This window comes from Protopterus annectens, chromosome 8.part0 (genome assembly GCF_019279795.1).
Source record: "Protopterus annectens isolate FY-2018-M chromosome 8.part0, PAN1.0, whole genome shotgun sequence".
Classification (NCBI taxonomy): domain Eukaryota; kingdom Metazoa; phylum Chordata; order Ceratodontiformes; family Protopteridae; genus Protopterus; species Protopterus annectens.
In genome coordinates, this window is record NC_056741.1 from 384,288,482 (window position 1) to 384,309,931 (window position 21,450).

The window sequence follows — 21,450 nt, forward strand, 5'->3', positions numbered from 1 at the left end:
CACACCTGGACGGCAGATGCATACAGGGCCAATGGAGCCCAAAGCAGATCCATCTGCACATCAACCAAAAAGAGATGATAGCTGTCCAGCATGCCTTGATAGCTTTCAAGCCCCTTCTATCCCCAGGAGCTCTCCTGATTAAAACAGACAACACAACTTTGATGTGGTACATAAACAAGCAGGGAGGCATTCAATCCTACCCTCTATGCAGGCTGGTCATGACCCTTTGGCACACAGCCTCTGCCATGCAACTCCACCCGTTAGCACAATTCCTACTGGGTTCTCTCAACTCTCTGGCAGACCACTTAAGCAGAAATCTTCTGGACCCACATGAGTGGCAGCTCAACAGAAGAACCTTCCACCTAAAAACTCAGAAATGGGGCACCCCAAAGGTTGACCTCTTTGCCTCCCACACCAACAATCAGCTCAGCAAGTTCTGCACCAGGGAGCATCACAGCATGGCTTGGAACGTGGATGCCCTTTCCTTCCCCTGGGTCATAGATTGGTCTATGCCTTTCCTCCACTACCTCTCATCCCCAGGGTACTGCTCAAAATAAAGGAGGAAAAACACAGGACAATTCTTATAGCTCCAGACTGGCCTTGCCAGCAATGGTACCCCTTGCTGCGCAGCCTGTCCCCTCTGCCACCTTGGCATCTCCCTCAGATCCCAAACCTCCTGACCCAGAGGGAAGAGGAATTCATGCATCCCCAATTGCAAACACTCAGTTTGGCAGCTTGGCTTTATTCCCTGACCCGTGATCAACCTGCCAACCTCAGCAAACAGGTTCTTTATGTTATATGTGAGACCAGATGCCCTAGTACTAGGAAGTGTTATGCTGACAAATGGAAAAGGTTCTGCACCTGGATTCAGACTACGGCAGCCAATACAGCACAGCCCTCCCTCCTTCTCATCCTGGAATACTTAGCTGACCTGCTACACAATGGGACTGTCCTTTTCCTCTGTTAAAATTCATGCCTCTGCTATCTCTTGGAAAGCCAAACACAAACAAAATCCAACATTCACACACAGTAACACAGGCTGAAATCCACTGATCCAAACACGAGATTTTATTTAAAACATGAAATGAAGTAAGCGCTTTCATCTGGTATATGTAACTAGACTTCTTCAGACAACTAAAAACTGCATGAAAAGCAATTTATATACATCAGAGTCACAATTAGTCACACCCCACTTAAACTTAATGAGCTCAAAGAAAGGAAAAACTTTTTGTGCTAACCAAAATGCATGATGCAGCTAAAAAAAATCTCGTATAAATCACTTTGTAGAATAAAAATAAATACATATATATATATATATATATATATATATATATATATATATATGTATATGTTCTAAAATCAGAAAATTTATCATACAAAAAATAGCCTAAACCTGCATGGTATAAAAATTTTTTAAAAATGCATACATATATAAATAATTATACTTCTAAAAAGACAATTGACCTAGTCTGTATCACATTAAAGTCAGGGACACCCTCACTAACTAGAAATAGAAAAGTTACCTATCAAATACCTTTAATTTTAACTTTATTGATAAGGAAACTGTGTCATTTAAACCTGGGAGGAATATGCATGAAGGAAAACCTGCTACCACATTTCTTTCTCCAATGAATATCTTCTTTCCATACCAAGCAAGTTAAAATTAAAGGTATTTGATAGGTAACTTTTCTAGTTAGTGAGGGGGGTGTCCCTGACTTTAATGTGATATAGACTAGGTCAGTTGACTTTTTAGAACTATGTTTTAATATTTTTTGCACAATAATGCTAGTATAATTATTTACGTATGTATGCATTTTTAAAAAATGTTTTATACCATGCAGGTTTAGGCTATTTATTGTACATTTGATACATTTTCTGATTTTAAAACACATACACACACACATATATATATATATATATTTTTTTTTTTTTATTCTACAAAGTGATTTATGTGAGATGCTTTTTAGCTGCATCATGCATTTTGGTTGCACAAAAAGTTTTTCCTTTCTTTGAGCTCATTAAGTTTAAGTGGGGTGTGACTAATTGTGACTCTGTATATAAATTGCTTTGCATGCAGTTTTTAGTTGTCTGAAGAAGTCTGGTTACATATACCAGACAAAAGCGCTTACTACTTTTCATGTTTTAAATAAAATCTCGTGTTTAGATCAGGGGATTTCAGCCTCTATCTCTGCTCATTTTTCCACTTAGCAGCCCCTTTTCTCACACCCTCTTATCAAACAGATGTTCTTTGTGTTTCACTGTTGCAGTCATTACATTTGGGTTATCTGCCTGCAGGTAGCACTCAGCTGGCCTGAATATCAAAGTCTTGGTTTCCTGCGTCGGATGCTGTCTCTTCTTCCATGATGTCAGGTCGTCAGGGGTATAAAACATGCAGCTGACACCATTACATCAGTCTTTCTTGCCGCGCTGTGCCTGAAGCAGAAGCAGTTTGCAAGTGCCGGTCGGCCAACTCCTGAAATTTTCGTTTTCCAGTTTCAGAACCGAAGTCTTCAAAAAAGCCAAGTACCCCATTGGGGATCCTTTTTCTTGCTCTTAACTGATGTCAGTAAAAGTTAACAATTGTATTACCTTTGGAAAGCAAATACCTCCTCAAAGATTTTCATTTGTAATGCATTCCTTGCTTAGGCCCAGACCACGGCGTCTCTCGCTGTCGGTTTTGTGCCTTATTCAACCCCTGGACTATTTGTCGTCGGTTCCTTTTTGCAGCAAATTATTTCGGTACTTGGTTTAACTATCCAGTAATGGCTTAAGTAAGCCATCCGACTACCGACTTTACGAAAAAACATAAATATAAAGACAGAGAACAGATCACATAGGTCCAAAGCTGTCAACGACGCTTCCGTTAAGCTAGTCGCCAGTTCGCCGGTACTCAGGTGCTTTTGCAGCCCCTGATACCCACTACTTCAGATTCACAGGCCTCTACTGAGACCCATTCAGAGTTTGGTATGCCGCGAGATGCTTCTTTGACTATGGAACCTGCAGATGTCTCTACCTTGGATAGGTCCGGAGCCGCTGTGCAGGCACCGGCTTCTGAGAGTGTATTCAGGCCTACTGACTTGCATTTCAAACCAACGCCATCTTCTTCTTCAAGGCCTAAAACTCGACCCTCGCCTAGAAAACAGACGTCCAAACCGCATGGTCAGGCTCATATGCCTAAAAAAACAAATGATAAGAATGGCTGAAGACCTTATTACTTTAATTAGGGGAAGCCGCCTTCACTCTCTGAGACCTAGAACTGATTTTCCTTCTGATTCTTTTCTGATCAGGATTCTGAAATTTCTGTTTCTTCTGATTAGCAGGATTTGCCCGTATCTGCCTATGAGGATTCTGATGCAGAGGATTCCTCTGCTTCCCCTCCAGAAGATTTTTCTTTTGGTGAAACCTTGCACACTCTTAGGGAGCATTTCCGCTGGGAAAGCCAGGATTACTATGACTCAAAAAAAAAAAAAAAAGAGGATTAGGGAATTCTTACTCCTCCCTCAACACAGGCCTTAACTATCCCTCCAGTCTAGGACATTGTAGATTATGCCTTCTTGGAATCTAGCCTGGCCCCTGACACTTTACCTCCAGCTCCCAGGAGGCCTGACCGGTACTACGGAGTACCTGACTCTCACAAGTTCCTCTTCAAGAATCCTGCTGCGGACCCAGAGACCATTTCCCAAGGACCTAAAGGCATTAAGGCTACTTCTGCCAAAAATCCTATCCCCTCTGATAGAGATTCCAGGGCCTTGGACAGATGGGGTAAGAAGGTATAACCTTTTGCTACTTTGGCCATTAGGGCCTTAAACTGCCAGTTTCATATGTTAAAGTATCAGCAGCATGTTATGGGACTACTTAAACAGAAATTTTTTTTGATTCCTGACTCTGTTGAAAATAAAGAATTACAGGATTTAATGCATTCTGCTGAACAAGTTGGTAAACATACTTTGCAATGTGGTTTTGATTCATTAGAGGGTTTTAAATATAGTTTACCAAGGATACATATTCCACTTCCACACCTTACCAACCCCAAATGGTTGGCCAGACCTACCCCCGAGTCAGGGTGCAGAGGCTCAACAACAGATTCTCTCTTCTAAGTATCAGGGCTATTCAACCTGTCCCAGCAGAAGAACGGGGGCAAGGTTTTTACTCAAGACTTTTCCTGGTACCCAGAAAAGACAGCTCCTGGCATCCTATCCTGGGCCTCTCTATTCTAAACACCTTTTTGGTAATTCTAAAATTCAAAATGCTAACACTTTAACAGCTGCTTCCTATGCTAGGCAAAGATGCCTGGTTGGCAACCTTAGACTTAAAGGAAGCTTACCTGCACATTCCAATAAGGGAATCTTGCAGGAAATGCCTACGCTTCAGAGCAGGCTCCATGCACTTTCAGTTCTCTGCACTTCCCTTTGACTTGTCTACTGCGCCCAGGGTATTCACAAAGTGTCTAGCTCCAGTCATTGCATTTTGCAGGCAAAGAAATATTCAAATATACCCATATCTGGACGATTGTCTAATTCAGGCAGAAAGCCAGTACATGCTACTAAAACATTTGGCATTTGTAAAGAAACTTCTGACCTCACTGGGGTACACCATAAACGAAAAGAAATCTCATCTAGTACCCTGCCAACAAATTGTATTCATGGGAGCAAGCTTGAACACAACTTCCCAGATGGCTTAACTCATGCCACAGAAACAAGTTTATTTGACAGCCTACTTCAAACTACTGGCCACAAAGACCCAGCTATTTTCAAGGAAAATCCTGTAAGCCCTGGGGCTCATGGCCCCTTGCATTCTACTAATTCCATATGCAAGACTGCATATGAGGAAACTACAATGGTATCTAAAAAGCCTATGGTGTCAACATTCTCAGGACCTGGAATCAATGATTCCTATCATTCCTTGCATAAAGACAGAGTTCCTTTGGTGGGCAGGGGCCTGCTACCACAACAAGGGACTCCTATTTACTCTACCCCCCTGCCGCCCAAACCCTAACAACAGACGTATCAGACTATGCATGGGGGGGCTCACTTGGCAGGGCAGTGCAGTCAGGGCAAATGGAACCAGAGTCAGATGCACCTGCACATCAGTCAAAAAGAAATGTTAGCTGTACAGAATTCCCTGACAGCCTTCAAGGACCACATTCTTCCAGGACAATTATTGGTAAAGACTGACAACACCACTGTTATGTGGTACATAAACAAGCAGGGGGAACCCACTCCGTACCCCTCTTCAGACTAGCCATGGCTCTGTGGAACACAGCCTTGAGCTACCAAGTGCACCTACAAGCTCAATTCCTGCCAGGCAAGCTAAATTCACTGGCAGACGACCTAAGCAGAAATCTCATGGACCCACACGAGTGGAAACTGGAACCAAAGATATTCATCCTTTTGATAAACAAATGGGGGAATCCAGAGATAGACCTGTTTGCCTCCACTCAGAGCTACCAATTGGACAAATTCTGCACAAGGACTTCCCAAAGTCAAGCTTGGAAAGTGGATGCCCTGTCCTTCACCTGGGAAAGCCTCTCAGTTTATGCCTTCCCCCTCTGCCTCTCCTCTCAAAAGTTCTGCTAAAGATCAAACAAGACAAACCAAGGACCATACTGATTGCACCAGACTGGCTACGTCAACACTGGTACCCCCTCTTGTGCAGTATGTCACTGCTGGAACCATGGCACCTGCCTCAGACCCCCTTCCCTGCTGTCCCAGCAGGATGGCCAGATTTTGCACCCTCAACTTCAAACCCTGAACCTTGCAGCCTGGCTAATTCCTTGAGCTCTCCAATAATATCCCTCAGTAAGCAGGTGTTAGATGTCATTCTGGAGGCAAGGAGGCCTAGTACTAGAAAATCCTATACTGAAAAGTGGAAAAGTTACTGTTCCTGGAGCCAGACTCAGGGGATGGGCACAACGGTACCCAGCTTACCGCATATTTTTCATTACTTAAGAGATGCTCCACAAGGGCCTTTCCTTCTCGTCAATTAAAATTCACGCCTCTGCCATTTCAGCTCATTATTATACTGAACCACCCCTCTTCTCTCACCCCCTGCTAAAGCAATTCCTCAGAGAGGCCAAAAATTTAAGACCACCCAGGCGAGTCCCTACCAGAGCCTGGGACCTTAACTTTGTATTGGAAAAGCTCACTCTAACTCCTTTTGAGCCAGCTGCAACTGCAGAGTTGAAATTCCTTTCTTGGAAAACAGCCTTCCTTCTAGCCATCACTTCAGCAAGAAGAGTATCTGAATTACAGGCCCTCATGGCAGTGGAGCCATTCATCATCTTCCATGCAGACAGGGTGTCCCTCAGGACCAATCTTTCCTTTATGCCCAAGGTGGTGTCTAGTGTGGCCCTTAATCAGTCCATTCATTTGCCTACTTTTTTCCCTAATCCACAAAACAAAGAAGAATGAATACTGCACTCTTTGGACGTGCACAGGCAACTTAGATTTTATTTGGACAGGACTAAGCCTCTCAGAACATCTGAACAGCTGCTAGTGGGCTTTGCTACAGGGGCAGAGGGGAAGGCCATTTCAAAGTAAACATTTCTAAGTGGATAGACAATTGCATTCATTTCTGCTATAAGCACCATGGAAAACATACCCCACAGGGGATAAGATCACACTCCACCAGGGCTGCATCTACCTCTACAGCCTTTCTCAGAGGTGTCCCTACCAGGGATATCCTAGAAGCTGCTACCTGGAACTCTGTACATACTTCACCAAGCATTACCACATGCCTATTTTTTCTAAATCCAGAGCTGGTTTTGCCACTGTAGTTTTGCAGGGCTTAATAGCTGGTCCTAAAACTCACTTCTTCCTCCTTTCCTTAGCTTTGGGAATATACCCAAATGCAATGACTGCAACAGTGAATCACGAAGAACATAGTACAGTTGTGTACACTTACCATAAATGTAGATGTTGGAGTGTATTCACTGTTGCAGTCTTGGTTACCCTCCCTCCAGCTCCCTGACTTCTCTTGGCTATACTTTTTCTCTTGTTTAGTGTATTTCTGCTTTCTGGTGTATTTGCTATTTGTTGGAGGTGTAACCTAACATATTTCCATTGTGGGGGCACCTGACATCTGGGGCAAGAAAAACTGATGTAATGGTGTCGGCTGCATGTTTTATACCCCCAACGACCTGACTTCATTGAAGAAGAGACGGCATTTGACGCAGGCATCCAAGACTTTATTCAGGCCAGCTGAGGGCTACCTGCAGGAAGATAACCCAAATGTAATTACTGCAACAGTGAATACACTCGAATGTCTACATTTATGGTAAGTGTACACAACTGTACTTTCCTAAGAGGGGCTAGCAACTTTAGGCCACCCAGAAGAGCACCAACCCCAGCTTGGGACCTTAACTTTGTTTTGGAAAAGCTCACCCTATCCCCCTTCGAACCTTCCTCTTCAGCAGAGCTAAAGTTTCTCTCCTGGAAGACAGCTTTCCTTCTGGCCATCACTTCAGCCAGAAGGGTCTCTGAGCTGCAAGCATTCATGGCTGTGGAACCCTTCATCATTGGGTCTATATTATAACATCCAAGTTGCAAAACTTTGAATGTTATAATATTGAACCAACTACATCGAAGTATGAAAATAGCGAAGCCCCAGAACATCGAATTCTTACCTAGAGCAAGATTTTGGTGGGCCGTTCCATGGGTTCGATATTTCCTCCACTGTTGTGCAATAGTTACGGACCTTGGGGTTAGGGTGCGGGTTAAGGTAAGTGGATAGGTAAGAATGTATGTATGGTTTAGTGTAGGGTTCGAAGTAGGGTTTTGTTTGTGTATGTGTGTGTTTTAATTAGTTTGTGTATAGTTTCTTAAGGGTAAGTGTGCGATAGTTACGGACCTTAGGGTTAGGGTGCAGGTTAAGGTTAGTGGATAGATAGGAATGTAGATACGGTTTAGTGTAGGGTTAGAAGTAGGATTTTAAGTATATGTGTGTGGTTTATTTATTTTGGTGTGCACGTGTTGTGTGTTTCTCGGAACAGCAAATTTTTCCCTGGGAAAAAATTCACTATTCTGAGTGTTCGATGTTATCATATTTCAAAATTCCAAGTTCGAGCATATGGTGTTCGATATTTTGGAATTTCGAATATATGATATAGACCCACATCATCTTCCATGCTGACAGGGGTATCCCTAAGGACTAACCCATCCTTCATGCCCAGGGTGGTGTCCAGTGTGGCTCTCAACCAATCCATTAATTTGCCCACAGAACAAGGGGGAATGGATCTTGCCCTCTCTAGATGTGCACAGGCAGCTCAGATTCTATCTAGACAGGACTAAAGCCTTTAGAAAGTCTGATCAATTGCTGGTTAGTATTGCTGCAGGGGCAGAGTGAAAAGTCATCTCTAGACAAACCATCTCCAAATGGATAGCACACTGCATCCATTTCTGCTACAAGCAACACGGAAAGCCTCCCCCCAAAGGGGTCAGGACTTACTCCACCAGAGCAGCCTCCACCTCTGCAGCTTTCCCCAGAGGAGTTCCCACCAGGGACATCCTGGAGGCTGCCACCTGGACATCTGTTCACACCTTCAACAAACGTTACCACCTGCCTGTCTTCTCCACATCCAGGGCAGGGTTTGCCTGTGCAGTCTTGCAGGGCATCCTAGCCAGCCCCTGGTTTCCTTGACTGCTTCCACTGTTTTCCTCAGCTTTGGGAATCAACCCAAATGTGATGACTGCAACAGTGAAACATGAAGAACATAGTACAGTTGTGTACACTTACCATAAATGTAGATGTTCGAGTGTATTCACTGTTGCAGTCCTGGTTTCCCTCCCTCCCTCCATCCCCGTCTTCTTTCTTCTCTTTCCTTACAAGGGACAAATTGGTATTTACTTTCTACTGGTGGGATTCTGGGGGCTCTGACAGGTTAGGGCAAGAAAAACTGATGTAATGGCGTCGGCTGCCTTACTTTATATTACTGACCTGATGTCAGTCCTGAAGTGACAGCAACCGATGCAGAAATACTAAGCCTCTGGTGTTCGGGCCGGCCGAGGGCTACCCTGGCAGAGTACCCAAATGTGATGACTGCAACAGTGAATACACTCGAACATCTACATTTATGGTAAGTGTACACAACTGTACTTTACAGCACCTCACCCTGTGGCTGATAGGATTCTGATCCCCTTCAGACACCTTTACAATGATGTCCTTCAAGAATGCAACTGCAGTCATAACATATGGGTTGTCCTGCCTCAGGCAGCCCTCGGTCGGCTGGATTCCAAAGTCTGGGTCCGATGTCGGCTGATGTCGCATTTCTCTCCGACGTCAGAGCGGCTGGAGTATATAAGCATCAGCCGACGCCATCTTCTTCAGTCTTTCTTGCCGCACGGTGCCCGAAGCAGAAGCAGTTCGCAAGTGCCGGTCGGTCAGCTCCTGTATTCTTCGAAACCGAAGTCATCAAAAAAGCTAAGTACCCCATTGGGGACCTTTTCTTGCCTCAGCCGATGTCAGAAATTACTGAAAAAGTAAATAATTGTTTGTCTTGTGGTAAACAAATACTTCATAAGGATTTCCACTCTTACTGCCTCCCTTGCCTTGGCCCAGACCACGACGTCTCGGCCTGTGCCGCCTGTGCTCGCTTCAATAAGCGCACTCTCAGGCGCCGGGCAGAGTTCGCTGAAGACTTTTTCGGCGAAAAATTTGATTATACCATGCCGTCGGAACTACCGACAACGCAGACTCCTAAGAAACGAAAAGACCGGGACCGACATCCTCGGCCCGCGTCTTCCTCCGACACCACGCCAAAGCTAACCACGAGTGCCCCGGTTCCCTCTGAGGCGGTTATTCCACCGCTCCAAACCGAAGACACCGCATTACCGATACCTCCGATACCGGAGGCCACTCCGACGCCAGTTATTGATTTTCCTCCGGATACTGAAACAGAGGAAATGCCCGAGACCATTGCTGTTGATAAGGTTACTCCTGCACGTGGAGCAGCTAGGCCTCCCATGTCCATGTCTATCAAGGCCTACACACGTGCTAAGGCAGCCAGCAAGTCCAAGCATCTTACTGCTAAAACCTTACCTCAGTCTACTCCTGAAACTCAAATCATGTCTATGGCCGCAGATTTAATTTCCCTGATCAGAGGTTCCCAGGCCCATCCTGAGAGAGGATCCCAGCCTCCTCCTGATGAGGCCCAGGGTTGAACCCTCTGAACCAATTCCTTCAGATGAAGATTCTGAGGACTCTGTTCACTCCGAAAGCCAGAAAGAGCCCTTCCACACCTATGAGGATTCAGATGCAGAGGACTCCATTCCCTCGGCCTCTCCTCCTGAGGATATTTCTTTTGGGGAAGTTCTGCATTCCATGAGGGAGCATTTTAAGTGGCAAGGCCAAGAATTTTCTGATTCCAGAAAGTGCCTTAGAACCTTCCTTAAAAAGCCCCAACACAGGCCCTTAGCTATACCTCCTGTGCTTGATGTTTTGGATGATTTATACTCTGACTCCAGTGTTACCCCTGATACTCTGCCTCCTGCTCCTGTCAAGCCTGACAGATACTATAGGGTCCCAGAAACCCATTCTCATTTCTTTAGGGCCCATGCTGTTGATTTAGAAACAATCTCACAGGGGCCTAAAGGGGTTTCATCTACCACCTTCAAAAACCCTTTGCCTTCCAACAGGGAAGCAAGGTCCTTAGAGAGATGGGGGAAGAAGGTTTACACCTCCACTACTTTATCTATGAGAGCTCTCAATTGTCTCTTTCACATGATTTAATATCAGGATTTCTTGTTAGATGATTTACAGAAAAGATTAGCCTCTCCTGAACCTCTAGATAGGAAGTCTTTGCAGGAGGCTGTGCATAATTCTCAGCAGGTTAGCAATCACTTTCTACAGTGTGGATATGATGCATTGGAGGCTTCATGTAGGGCAGCTATGACAGGGGCGGTCATTCATAGACATGCATGGTTAAAAGAACAACCTTTACCAGATCATGTTAAGGCAAAACTTCTTGACGCACCCTTGGAAAAGAACAAGCTTTTTGGTGCTAATGCTAAAGATGTGTTAAAGTCCATTGAGGAAAAAGCCAAGTCAGTTCAGACAGTCAAAGATTTCCTCCAGGTTCAGCCGCCTAGATTCAGCAGGAACTGGCCTTCTAAAAACTGGTCCTTTCCTAATCCTGAAAGATTTCAAAGGGGCAAAAACAGGCGTGCCCGAGGAAGAGGGCAATACAGAGGATCCTACAGGGGACGACAATGGCAACCAGCAAACCAAAGAAGTGACACAGGGGTTTCTCCTGCCCCGCAGGGACAATCTCAATGACTTTCCTCTAGTTCCGCTGACCAAGGAGCAGACAGAAGCTCCTTTGGGCGGAAAGTTTTCTTTGTTTTCAAAAAACTGGCACAACTGACAAAAGACAAATGGATTTTGGACATTATAGACCACGGTTACAGGTTCCACTTTCATACCTTGCCAAGAAAACAAGGCATGCCAAATCTTCCACAAAACCAGAAGGCAGAGGCTATCAAGCAAATTTCTCTGCTTGCTCAGATCAAAGCAATAGAAAAAGTTCCAGAACAAGAACAAGGTCAGGGGTTTTATTCAAGACTGTTCCTTGTTCCAAGAAAAGAAACTCAATGGAGACCAATACTGGATTTGTCCGCCTTAAACACTTTTCTCATAGTACCAAAGTTCAAAATGCTGACTCTACAGCATCTCCTTCCCATGCTGGGCAAGGGGTCTTGGCTGATCACTCTGGACCTCAAGGAGGCATACCTGCATGTCCCTATCAGACACAGCTGCAGAAGATACCTCAGATTTCTTGCAGGGCCAGAGCATTATCAATTCTCAGCATTGCCATTTGGCTTATCTACTGCGCCCAGAGTATTCACGAAATGCCTGGCATCAGTAATTGCTCATTGCAGGCTCCAGGGGATTCAAATCTACCCGTACCTGGACGATTGCCTCATACAAGCGGACAACAAACTAACATTGACAAAAAACTTGAATTATGTCATACATTTGCTACAGGCTCTGGGATACACAGTCAACTTTCAAAAGTCAAGACTGCAGCCATCCCAACAAATAACCTTTTTAGGAGCCAGGCTAGACACAGCCTCCCAAATGGCTTACCTGACAGAAGACAAGCAAAATAAATTAACTCATTACTTCAAAAATTTGGCAAAGCTCACCCAGATGACTGCAAGGAGTTTCCTACAGGCCCTGGGTTACATGGCATCCTGCATTCTCCTGGTTCCACTAGCAAGACTTCACATGAGAAAGCTTCAATGGTACTTAAAAAGCTTATGGTCTCAACACAGCAACAACCTAGAAGCAATTATCCCACTCAATCCATGTCTTCAAAAGGAATTTCTATGCTGGGCCACAGTAAGCCAGTCAAACACAGGTATGTCGTTCAAAAAACCCCAGATAACACAGACCATGACCACAGACGCCTCAGACCTTGGATGGGGGGGCGCACATGGAGGGCAGATGTATCCAAGGGCAATGGTCTCCAAAGGAAACACATCTGCATATCAACCAAAAAGAAATGCTAGCAGTAATGCATGCCATCGAGGCCTTTGGACAACAACTTCAACAAGGCCACCTACTAATACGGACAGACAACACCACTGTGATGTGGTACATAAACAAGCAGGGGGGCACTCATTCTTACCCCCTTTGCAGACTGACAATGAATCTTTGGGAAAAATCACTGGGTCTAAACATACACTTACAATCCCAGTTTGTTCCAGGCAAGGACAATGTTCTGGCGGACAGTCTGAGCAGAAATTTCCTAGACCCCCACGAATGGAGACTACATCCAGACATCTTCATACGACTCACCTCGACATGGGGCAGGCCGGACGTAGACCTATTTGCCTCCCACCTCAATCATCACTTACAAAAGTTCTGCTCAAGGACATATCATCCACAAGCATGGAAAATAGATGCCCTCTCATTCAACTGGAGCTCCCTAATAATTTATGCATTTCCACCTCTGCCACTGATGACCACAGTGTTATTAAAGATCAAAGCAGAGCAGCCGAAGGGGATCCTAATAGCTCCAGACTGGCCAAGACAACACTGGTACCCACTACTACGGAGCATATGTCGCAACAAAACGTGGGCCCTTCCGCAATGGCCCCAACTTTTGACTCAACACAACTTCAGGACAGTTCATCCCAACATCCAGACGCTACAGCTAACAGCTTGGGAAATCCCATGAATAACCTCAATTTACCTCTTTCCAAGGAAGTTCAGCGGATACTAACAGAAGCCCGCAGACCATCCACCAGAAAGGCTTATTCAGCCAAATGAAAGAGATTCAGCATTTGGAATACCAACAAGGGTCATGATGCATCACTTTTGAGCATTCCACTCATTCTGGAATACTTGGCAGATATGCTACAAAACGGACTCTCATACTCTTCCATAAAAATACATGCTTCAGCTATCTCAGCTAGATACAACACTGATCCACCTGTGTTTTCACATCCTTTGTTAAGGCAATTTCTTAGAGGAATCAAGAATATAAAGCCCCCAAGAAAGGCACCGGTACCAGCTTGGGACCTCAATTTTGTCCTAGAAAAATTGACTCTACCTCCCTTCGAGCCAGCAGCTTCTGTGGATTTACAATTTCTTTCCTGGAAGACAGCTTTCCTGCTGGCCATTACCTCAGCAAGAAGGGTTTCGGAATTACAGGCCTTAATGGCAATACCACCATTCATAACTTTTCACAGAGACAGGGTCTCCTTACGAACCAACCCTACCTTTCTGCCAAAAGTGGTATCTAGAGTTTCTTTAAATCAAGCAATTCACCTGCCTACTTTCTTTCCCAATCCTGAGAACAAAGGGGAAAGACTGTTACATACCTTGGACATACACAGACAACTTCGCTACTACCTGGACAGAACCAAGACCAGTAGGAAGTCTGATCAGCTTTTTGTAGCCTACGCCCCTGGAGTACAAGGAAAAGCAATCTCCAAACAGACAATTTCAAAATGGATTGGACATTGCATCAGATTCTGTTATTCATTCCATGGAAAGTGTGCCAGCCAATGTCAGACCACACTCCACCAGAGCAACAGCCACCTCTACAGCATTTTTAAGAGGGGTGCCTACAAAAGACATTCTAGAAGCTGCTACATGGAGCTCCGTGCATACATTTTCCAAACACTACAATCTCCCTTTATATTCCAGATCCAGAGCAGGCTTTGCTTCGGCAGTCCTGCAGGGATTGATAGCTACACCATCCTTTTCTTAGAGCATACCACCTCCCCCAGCTAAGCTATGGTATTCAGCCCATATGTTATGACTGCAGTTGCATTCTTGAAGGACATGGTGCAGTTTTGTACCTACCATAAATGTAGATGTCCGATAGATATGCAACTGCAGTCGGGTTTTTCCTCCCTCCTTCCCCTCTATGCCTTGGGTTCACTCCACTCCCTGTTATCCTTAGCTGGGGATATCTGTTATGGTGTATCTGTTTATTGCTTATTTATTGTCTGGAAACCTATTACTGTTTTCCAATTTGATTACAGCCTTCCTTGGAGGGCACCTGGCATTTGGGGCAAGAAACACTGAAGAAGATGGCGTTGGCTGATGCTTATATACTCCAGCCGCTCTGACGTCGGAGAGAAATGCGACATCAGCCGACGTCAGACCCAGACTTTGGAATCCGGCTGACCGAGGGCTGCCTGAGGCAGGACAACCCATATGTTATGACTGCAGTTGCATATCTATCGGACATCTACATTTATGGTAGGTACAAAACTGTACTTTCACTGCCCTGCAGGAGGCCAGGAAACCAAATACAAGAAAATCTTACCTTTCAAAGTGGAAGAGATTTTCTATATGGTGTCACAAAAGACAGTTGGACCCACTTGCAAGCGAGATGCCTCTAGTTCTGTCTTATGTATGTGAGCTGCTGCAAAGAGGATTGGCCTATTCCTCCATTAAAGGCCACTTGTCTGCTATTTCAGAATGCCTTCTTCTGGATCCCCCTTTATCATCCAGACCGCCAGCTAAGCGTTTTCTCAAAGGGTTTCTTCACCTGAGTCCCCCCAGGAAACCATCCCCGCCCCCATGGGACCTTAACTATGTTTTGGAAAAGCTCGCACTCCCTCCATTTGAGACAGCAGACAAAACTTCCATAAAGTACTGTACATGGAAAACTGTACTACTTGTGGCCTTGACATCAGAAAAAGAGTATCAGAGCTGCAAGCCCTCATGGCTATTCCACTTTTCCTAGTTTTCCAGAATGACAGGGTTACTCTTAGTATTAACCCTTCATTTATGCCCAAGATGATGAATGACCTCTCCCTGAATCAAGCCATCCACCTACCTACCTTCTTGCCTAACCCACAGGGGGACAGTGAAAGAGTATCTCACTCCCTGGATGTTCACAGACAACTCAGGTTTTATCTGCATAAAACCAAGCCCATCAGAGCCCTGGGGAACGCAGTAACAAAACAAATCATCTCTACCTGGATTTCCAAAGCCATCACCTTCTGCCACAGATACCATGGAAAATTCCTGCAAGGCATTGTTAAAGTGTACTCCACATGTGGCTTCCTCAGGAGCCTTCTTCAAGGAACTGGATACCTCTACCATTCTTGAAGCAGTCACTTGGTCATCAGTGCACACCTTCACCAAACATTACAAGTTAGACCATATTTCCAGGGCCAGGACATGTTTTGCCAGAGCTGTCCTCCTCATATTCATGGAAACCACATGTAGACTACCACTCCCTTCTTTACATTGAGCTTTGGCACTCACCCATATGTTGAATACTGCAACATGGGAATAGAAGGACATAGAAAAGTTGTGTAAAATCTTACCATAACCATAGATGTCCTTCTCTTCCATGTTGCAGTATTCCTTCCCACCCTCCTTCCCATTTTCTTAGGCTGCATTTCCCTTTGTGTGGCACAGGACTGGCATTGCCCTTATTAGGACTGGTTCTGTCTGAGGCTTACACTTCTGAGGGTTGGTGCATGCAAACGTCACTTTTATGGCCCACGTTTCTTGAGCCATGTCAGATGTCCCACTCACCATACAGTGACTGAAAACTTTTATATACTGGCCGTACGTTCACGAAGCAACAGGAGTAAAGTTTTCTTTCCTGGTGTCCACTGCTGTTTAAGTTGTACTGACCCCCCCCCCCCCCCGCCAAATCCTCCCAGAATTACCTCTTTTACAGACTTGGGGTTTGGGGTTAACAACCCCTTGCAAACAGAATTAATTAAAAAGGAAAAGCAGTATCTGTCATGACACAGCTGTGGGAGAAGTTGTTAAATATGCAACTGCCATAGCATTCTAAGGTCTGTTCAGATGTAATGGTGAGCGTCAGTCTTATACATTAATAGATTTTTCTTTTATGTCTTTGACACCTTGGAAACTGACCTGCTACTTTAGTTTTGTGACCTGCAAGGCCTAGAAGTGCTTGTGCTCGTCCTTTCTAAACTGCGTTCTTGTTTAGGAGAGAACTGAGGAGGGATTTTTAGGGCTGCCTTTATACAATTTAACCATACGTCTTGAGTGTACTATGATTATTTTGATTCAGCTTGTTGAAACTGTTATTTTTTGAGTACGTGTTGTGCCTTAATTCTTTCTTGTATACATTTTGCAAGAACTTGACTGTTAAGTTTATATTTAAATATATTTTGTGTTGGGTTTGACTTTCTTAACCAGAAAAGTTTTTTTATAGTACTGTTTCTCTCATTTCTTGTAAAACAGGAGTCTGCAGACTTTGCCCAGAAAATTGGTTTCTGCACAATGGGAAATGCTTCTATCTATCTGGGAACAGCACCAAGAACTGGAACACTAGTCGGGAATGGTGCACATCACGGCACTCTGAGCTGGCTGTGCTTGAAGGCACTGATGTCTTGGTAATGTAACAGAGCTACTAATGCCACACAAACTATACAATCTGTTTAATAGGCTGAGGAGATTGGCCTAGCACTGCAGTTTTGGAATTAGAATAGGGTATTGAAAGAGAAACATTACGTCTGTAAAATTGTCTGGTTAGTAGCATTTTTTTTTCATGTGTTTCATAAAAATTTAAAGCAGTGGAGGAAAAATTTATGGTCATCTTGTGAAACTTATACTTTTATAATTGTATAATTGGCAGTATATATAGAAGGATACTATGTATTCCTTACATGTTTTATAAACCAGGGTCTGTCCTTCCAGCTGCAACCACCAGGGTCCATCTAAGGTGCTGGGTAAGCTGTCCTCCTCAAACAAAGGAATTGTGACATTTTTTTCTCATAGTAGCATAGCCCTGCTTTTATTTCTACAGTCAAATTTTAGCGTGAATCTGTGTGGAGAGTTATGTCCATAAAGTCTGTATGAGTAAAAAAAAAAAAAAAAAAAGTGAAAATGCTGAATCATTTCATATAGAGGCTGTGTACACTTGTGTTTTCTCCTCCCATTTCTAAGTCATGCACAACATTTCAATTGTCATTTTATTTTTATTTAGTTACTTGTTACACCTAGAGGAAGTATTGATTTTGTGGTTACCAAATGCTGTAACAATGAAAAAATCAGTCTGAAGTTAGTTCTCTTGGTAAATTAACCAAGGAATTACCCCTCACATTGATTTTATTTTTGTTTATAACAGTGATCTCAATGGACCTTTTTCATACTCAATCCAAATAAACGGAATTTTTTCACACTCAATCCAACACTGTGTGTCTAGTAAAGCAACTTGCTCAGAGTTGCACATTTAGGAAGTGGAGGCTAAGCTCATTAAGAGCTCCTTAATCCTCTAAGCCAACTGTTGGACGCACATTATTGTATAGTATGCATGGTTGGTCATTTTTGAGTAATGGAAAAGGTATATGACCAAGCACTAACCCTTGAGATATATGCATACCTCTCAACTGTCCAGATTTATGCATATTTTGGTCTGCTTCTCATAAAATTGTGGTTTTATGGGAAAATATTCAGGATTGAACTCAGAAAATGACAGACATTTGCATTTCAGACATCATTCCCTTCAAAAAATGCATGCTAATGCAAAACCTGTTGATGTTCTTCGTGTTTCACTGTTGCAGTCATCACCTTTGGGTTATCCCTGCCAGGGTAGCCCTCAGTCAGCCCGAATACCAGAGGCTTAGTATTTCTGTGTCAGTTGCTGTCTCTCCAGGCAGTCAACGCCATTACATCAGTCTTTCTTGCCGAGGAGCCCGAAGCAGAACCAGTTTGCACTAGTGCCGGTCAGCTGCTACCCGAATTTTTTGTTTCCGAATTGAAGTTGAAGTCTTCTAAAGCTAAATACCCTACTGGGGATCCTTTTTTCTTGTTCTAACCAATGTCAGAAAAAGTTAACAATTGTTTCGCCTGTGGAAAGCAAATACCACACCGAGACTTTCATTCCTACTGCGTCACTTAGGCCCCGACCATGACGTCCCCCGCTGTCACTTTTGTGCTTTGTTCAACGCCAGAACTATAGGCTGTCGGGCTCATATTGTAGCTAGAAATTTTCACTCCCAGTCCTCTACTTCTGATATGGTTTCGGTAAGCCATCCGACAACCAATCTTCTGAAAAAACATAAGGATAAAGACAGACAGACCACACAGGTCCAAAACTGCCGACGACGCTTCCGTTAAGCTAGTCAGCTCTCCGATCCTCAGTGAGATGCCTTTGCAGCCCCAGATGCCCGCTTCTGTGGATTCGCAGACTGCTACCGAGACACTTTTGAGTCCAGTATGCAGTGAGACTCTTCTTCGACTAAGGATCCTGCAGATGTCTGTACCTTGGATGGGACAGAAGCCGCTGTGCAGGCACTGGCTTTCAAGGAAGTACTTCGCACTACCAATACTCGACACAGACTGACGACTTTTCACGTCTTCAGTTCTTTCTAAAACTACAAAGTTTCTAAGGCCCAGGGTATGAACCACACCCAAAAAACCGACGACCCAAGTTCAGCCCCCTGCTTCCTTGCCTCAGTCTCAAGTGCTTAAAATGGCGGAAGACCTTAAAATGCTTCTCAGGGGAAGCCAGGCGACCCCTTTCAAAAGAAAGAGACTTGTCCTCAGTAATATTATCTGAACAGGAGTCCGATGACTCAAGCATCTGAATATGAATATGTGCAACCCCTCTGTGCTTATGAAGGTTCCGATGCAGAGGAATCCATCCCTTCAGCCTCTCCATCTGAGGACTTTTCCTTTGGGGAAACCCTCCATACTTAAGGAAGCAGTTCCAGTGGGAATGTCAGGACTACCCTCAGTCAAAAAAGAGACTCTGGGAATTCTTAGATCTTCCACAGCACAGACCTCTGGCCATTCTTCCTGTCCTGGATGTTGTGGATGATGTTTTATGGAATCCAGTCTGACCTCTGACACCCTTCCTCCTGCTCCCAGGAAACCTGACCGGTACTATTGAGTCCCTGACTCTCATAAATTACTTTTCAAAAATCCTACTGCTGACCCTGAGGTCATCTCTCAAGGACCTAAAAGAATCAAAGCAACTTCTGCCTAAGAATCCTCCACCCCCTCAGATAGGGATTCCAGAGCATTAGATAGATGGGATAAAAAAGTATACACCTTGCTATTAGAGCATTAAATTGTCAATTCCATATGCTGAAATATCGGCAACATACCATGGAACTTCTCAATCACAAAATGTCTTCCTTCCCTGCTTGTGCAGAAAAGATTTACAAGACTTAATGCATTCTGCAAATCAAGTAACTTAAGCACACCTTACAATGTGGTTGTCCTTCAAGGATGCATCTGCAGTCATCACATATGGGTTGTCCTGCCTCAGGCAGCCCTTCGGTCGGCCGGATTCCAAAGTCTGGGTCCGGCGTCGGCTGATGTCGCATTTTCCCCAAAGTCAGAGCGCCTGGGGTATAAAAGCATCCGCCGACGCCATCTTCCCCAGTCTTTCTTGCCGCGTGGTGCCCGAAGCAGAAGCAGTTCGCAAGTGCCGGTCGGCCAGCTCCTGTAATTCATCTACCGAAGACTTCAAAAAGCTAAGTTACCCCGTTGGGGACTCTTTCTTGCCTCAGCCGATGTCAGATAAAGTTAATAATTGTTTGACTTGTGGGAAACAAATACCTCATAAGGATTTCCACTCTTACTGCCTCCCCTGCCCAGGCCCAGACCACGACGTCTCGGCCTGTTCAGCCTGTGCTTCCTTCAACCAACGCACTCTTAGACGTCGGGCGGAGTTTGCAGAGGAATTTTTTGGGGCTAGTTTTTCGTATAAGATGCCGTCGGAGACCCCGACTTCTCATTTAGTTGAAACGGAAGGACAAGGACCGACACACGCGGGCCGCGGTTTCGGCTGAAACCACGGCCAGGCCTACCGCGAGTGTCTCTGTCTCGGCTGAAACCGAGTCCTTGGTACTTCCAATTACCGAAACCGCTCAACCGGCTACCTCGGTCCCGGCGGCCCCGGCTGAGTCTGTTATGAATTGCCAACAGAACCTGGTGTCCTGGAACCTTCCGACACCATTCCTTTAGACAAATCTACTCCAACACGTGGTGCAGCCAGGCCTCCTGCATCCATGTCCATTAAGGCATTTTCCAGGGCTAAAGCTGTTAAACTTTCAAAAGCTTTGCCTCCCAAGGTTATCCCTCAGGGACCCTCTACTGGTTCACAGATGTCCTTCAAGAATGCAACTGCAGTCATAACATATGGGTTGTCCTGCCTCAGGCAGCCCTCGGTCGGCCGGATTCCAAAGTCTGGGTCCGGCGTCGGCTGGTGTCGCCTCCTCTCCGACATCAGAACGGCTGGAGTATAAAGGCATCGGCCGACGCCATCTTCTTCAGTCTTTCTTGCCGCGCGGTGCCCGAAGCAGAAGCAGTTCGCAAGTGCCGGTCTGTCAGCTCCTATGTTTTCAGTACCGAAGTCATCTAAAAGCTAAGTACCCCGTTGGAGAACATTTTTTCTTGCCTCAGCCGATGTCAGAATAAATTGAGAAAGTTAATAATTGTTTGTCTTGTGGTAAACAAATACCTCATAAGGACTTCCATTCTTTGCCTGGGCCCAGACCATGACGTCTCGGCCTGTGCTGCCTGTGCTTGCTTTAATAAGTGCACTCTGAGGTGCCGGGCAGAATTTGCCGAAGACTTTTTCGGCGAATCTTTCGCTTATATCATGCCATCGGAACAACCGACAACTCAATCTACCAAAATACGAAAGGACCGGGACCGACATCCTCGGCCCGCGTCCTCCACCGATACCCCTCCTAAACCCTCCGTGAGTGCTTCGGTCCCTTCGGAAGCAGTAATTCAACTGCTCCAGGCCGACGACACAGCGTTAACACATCCTTCGGTCTCTACACCGGTGCCGGTTGTTGATTTTCCTCCAGAAACCGAAGTTGGATCTACCCGACACCATTCCTGTGGACAAGGTTACTCCTGCATGTGGGGCAGCTAGGCCTCCTGTATCCATGTCCATCAAGGCCTTTGCACGTGCTAAGGCCGCCAGCCAGGCCAAAGCCCATCCTAAACCTACTGCCCAGGCCCCTTCTTCTGATAAACAGA

The 21,450-nt window shown here is 45.0% G+C and overlaps 1 protein-coding gene across 2 annotated transcripts in view; it reads left to right on the forward strand.

Annotated features, from left to right (window-relative positions):
• The window catches only part of LOC122808822 (killer cell lectin-like receptor subfamily F member 2), a 1,412,691-nt gene that overhangs the window by 1,221,604 nt on the left and 169,637 nt on the right, over positions 1 to 21,450 (forward strand). For both annotated transcript variants that reach the window (XM_044079894.1, XM_044079895.1), the window contains one exon: positions 16,690 to 16,841. In XM_044079894.1, the coding sequence (XP_043935829.1) occupies positions 16,690 to 16,841 (152 nt within the window). The remainder of the gene's footprint in view (positions 1 to 16,689; positions 16,842 to 21,450) is intronic.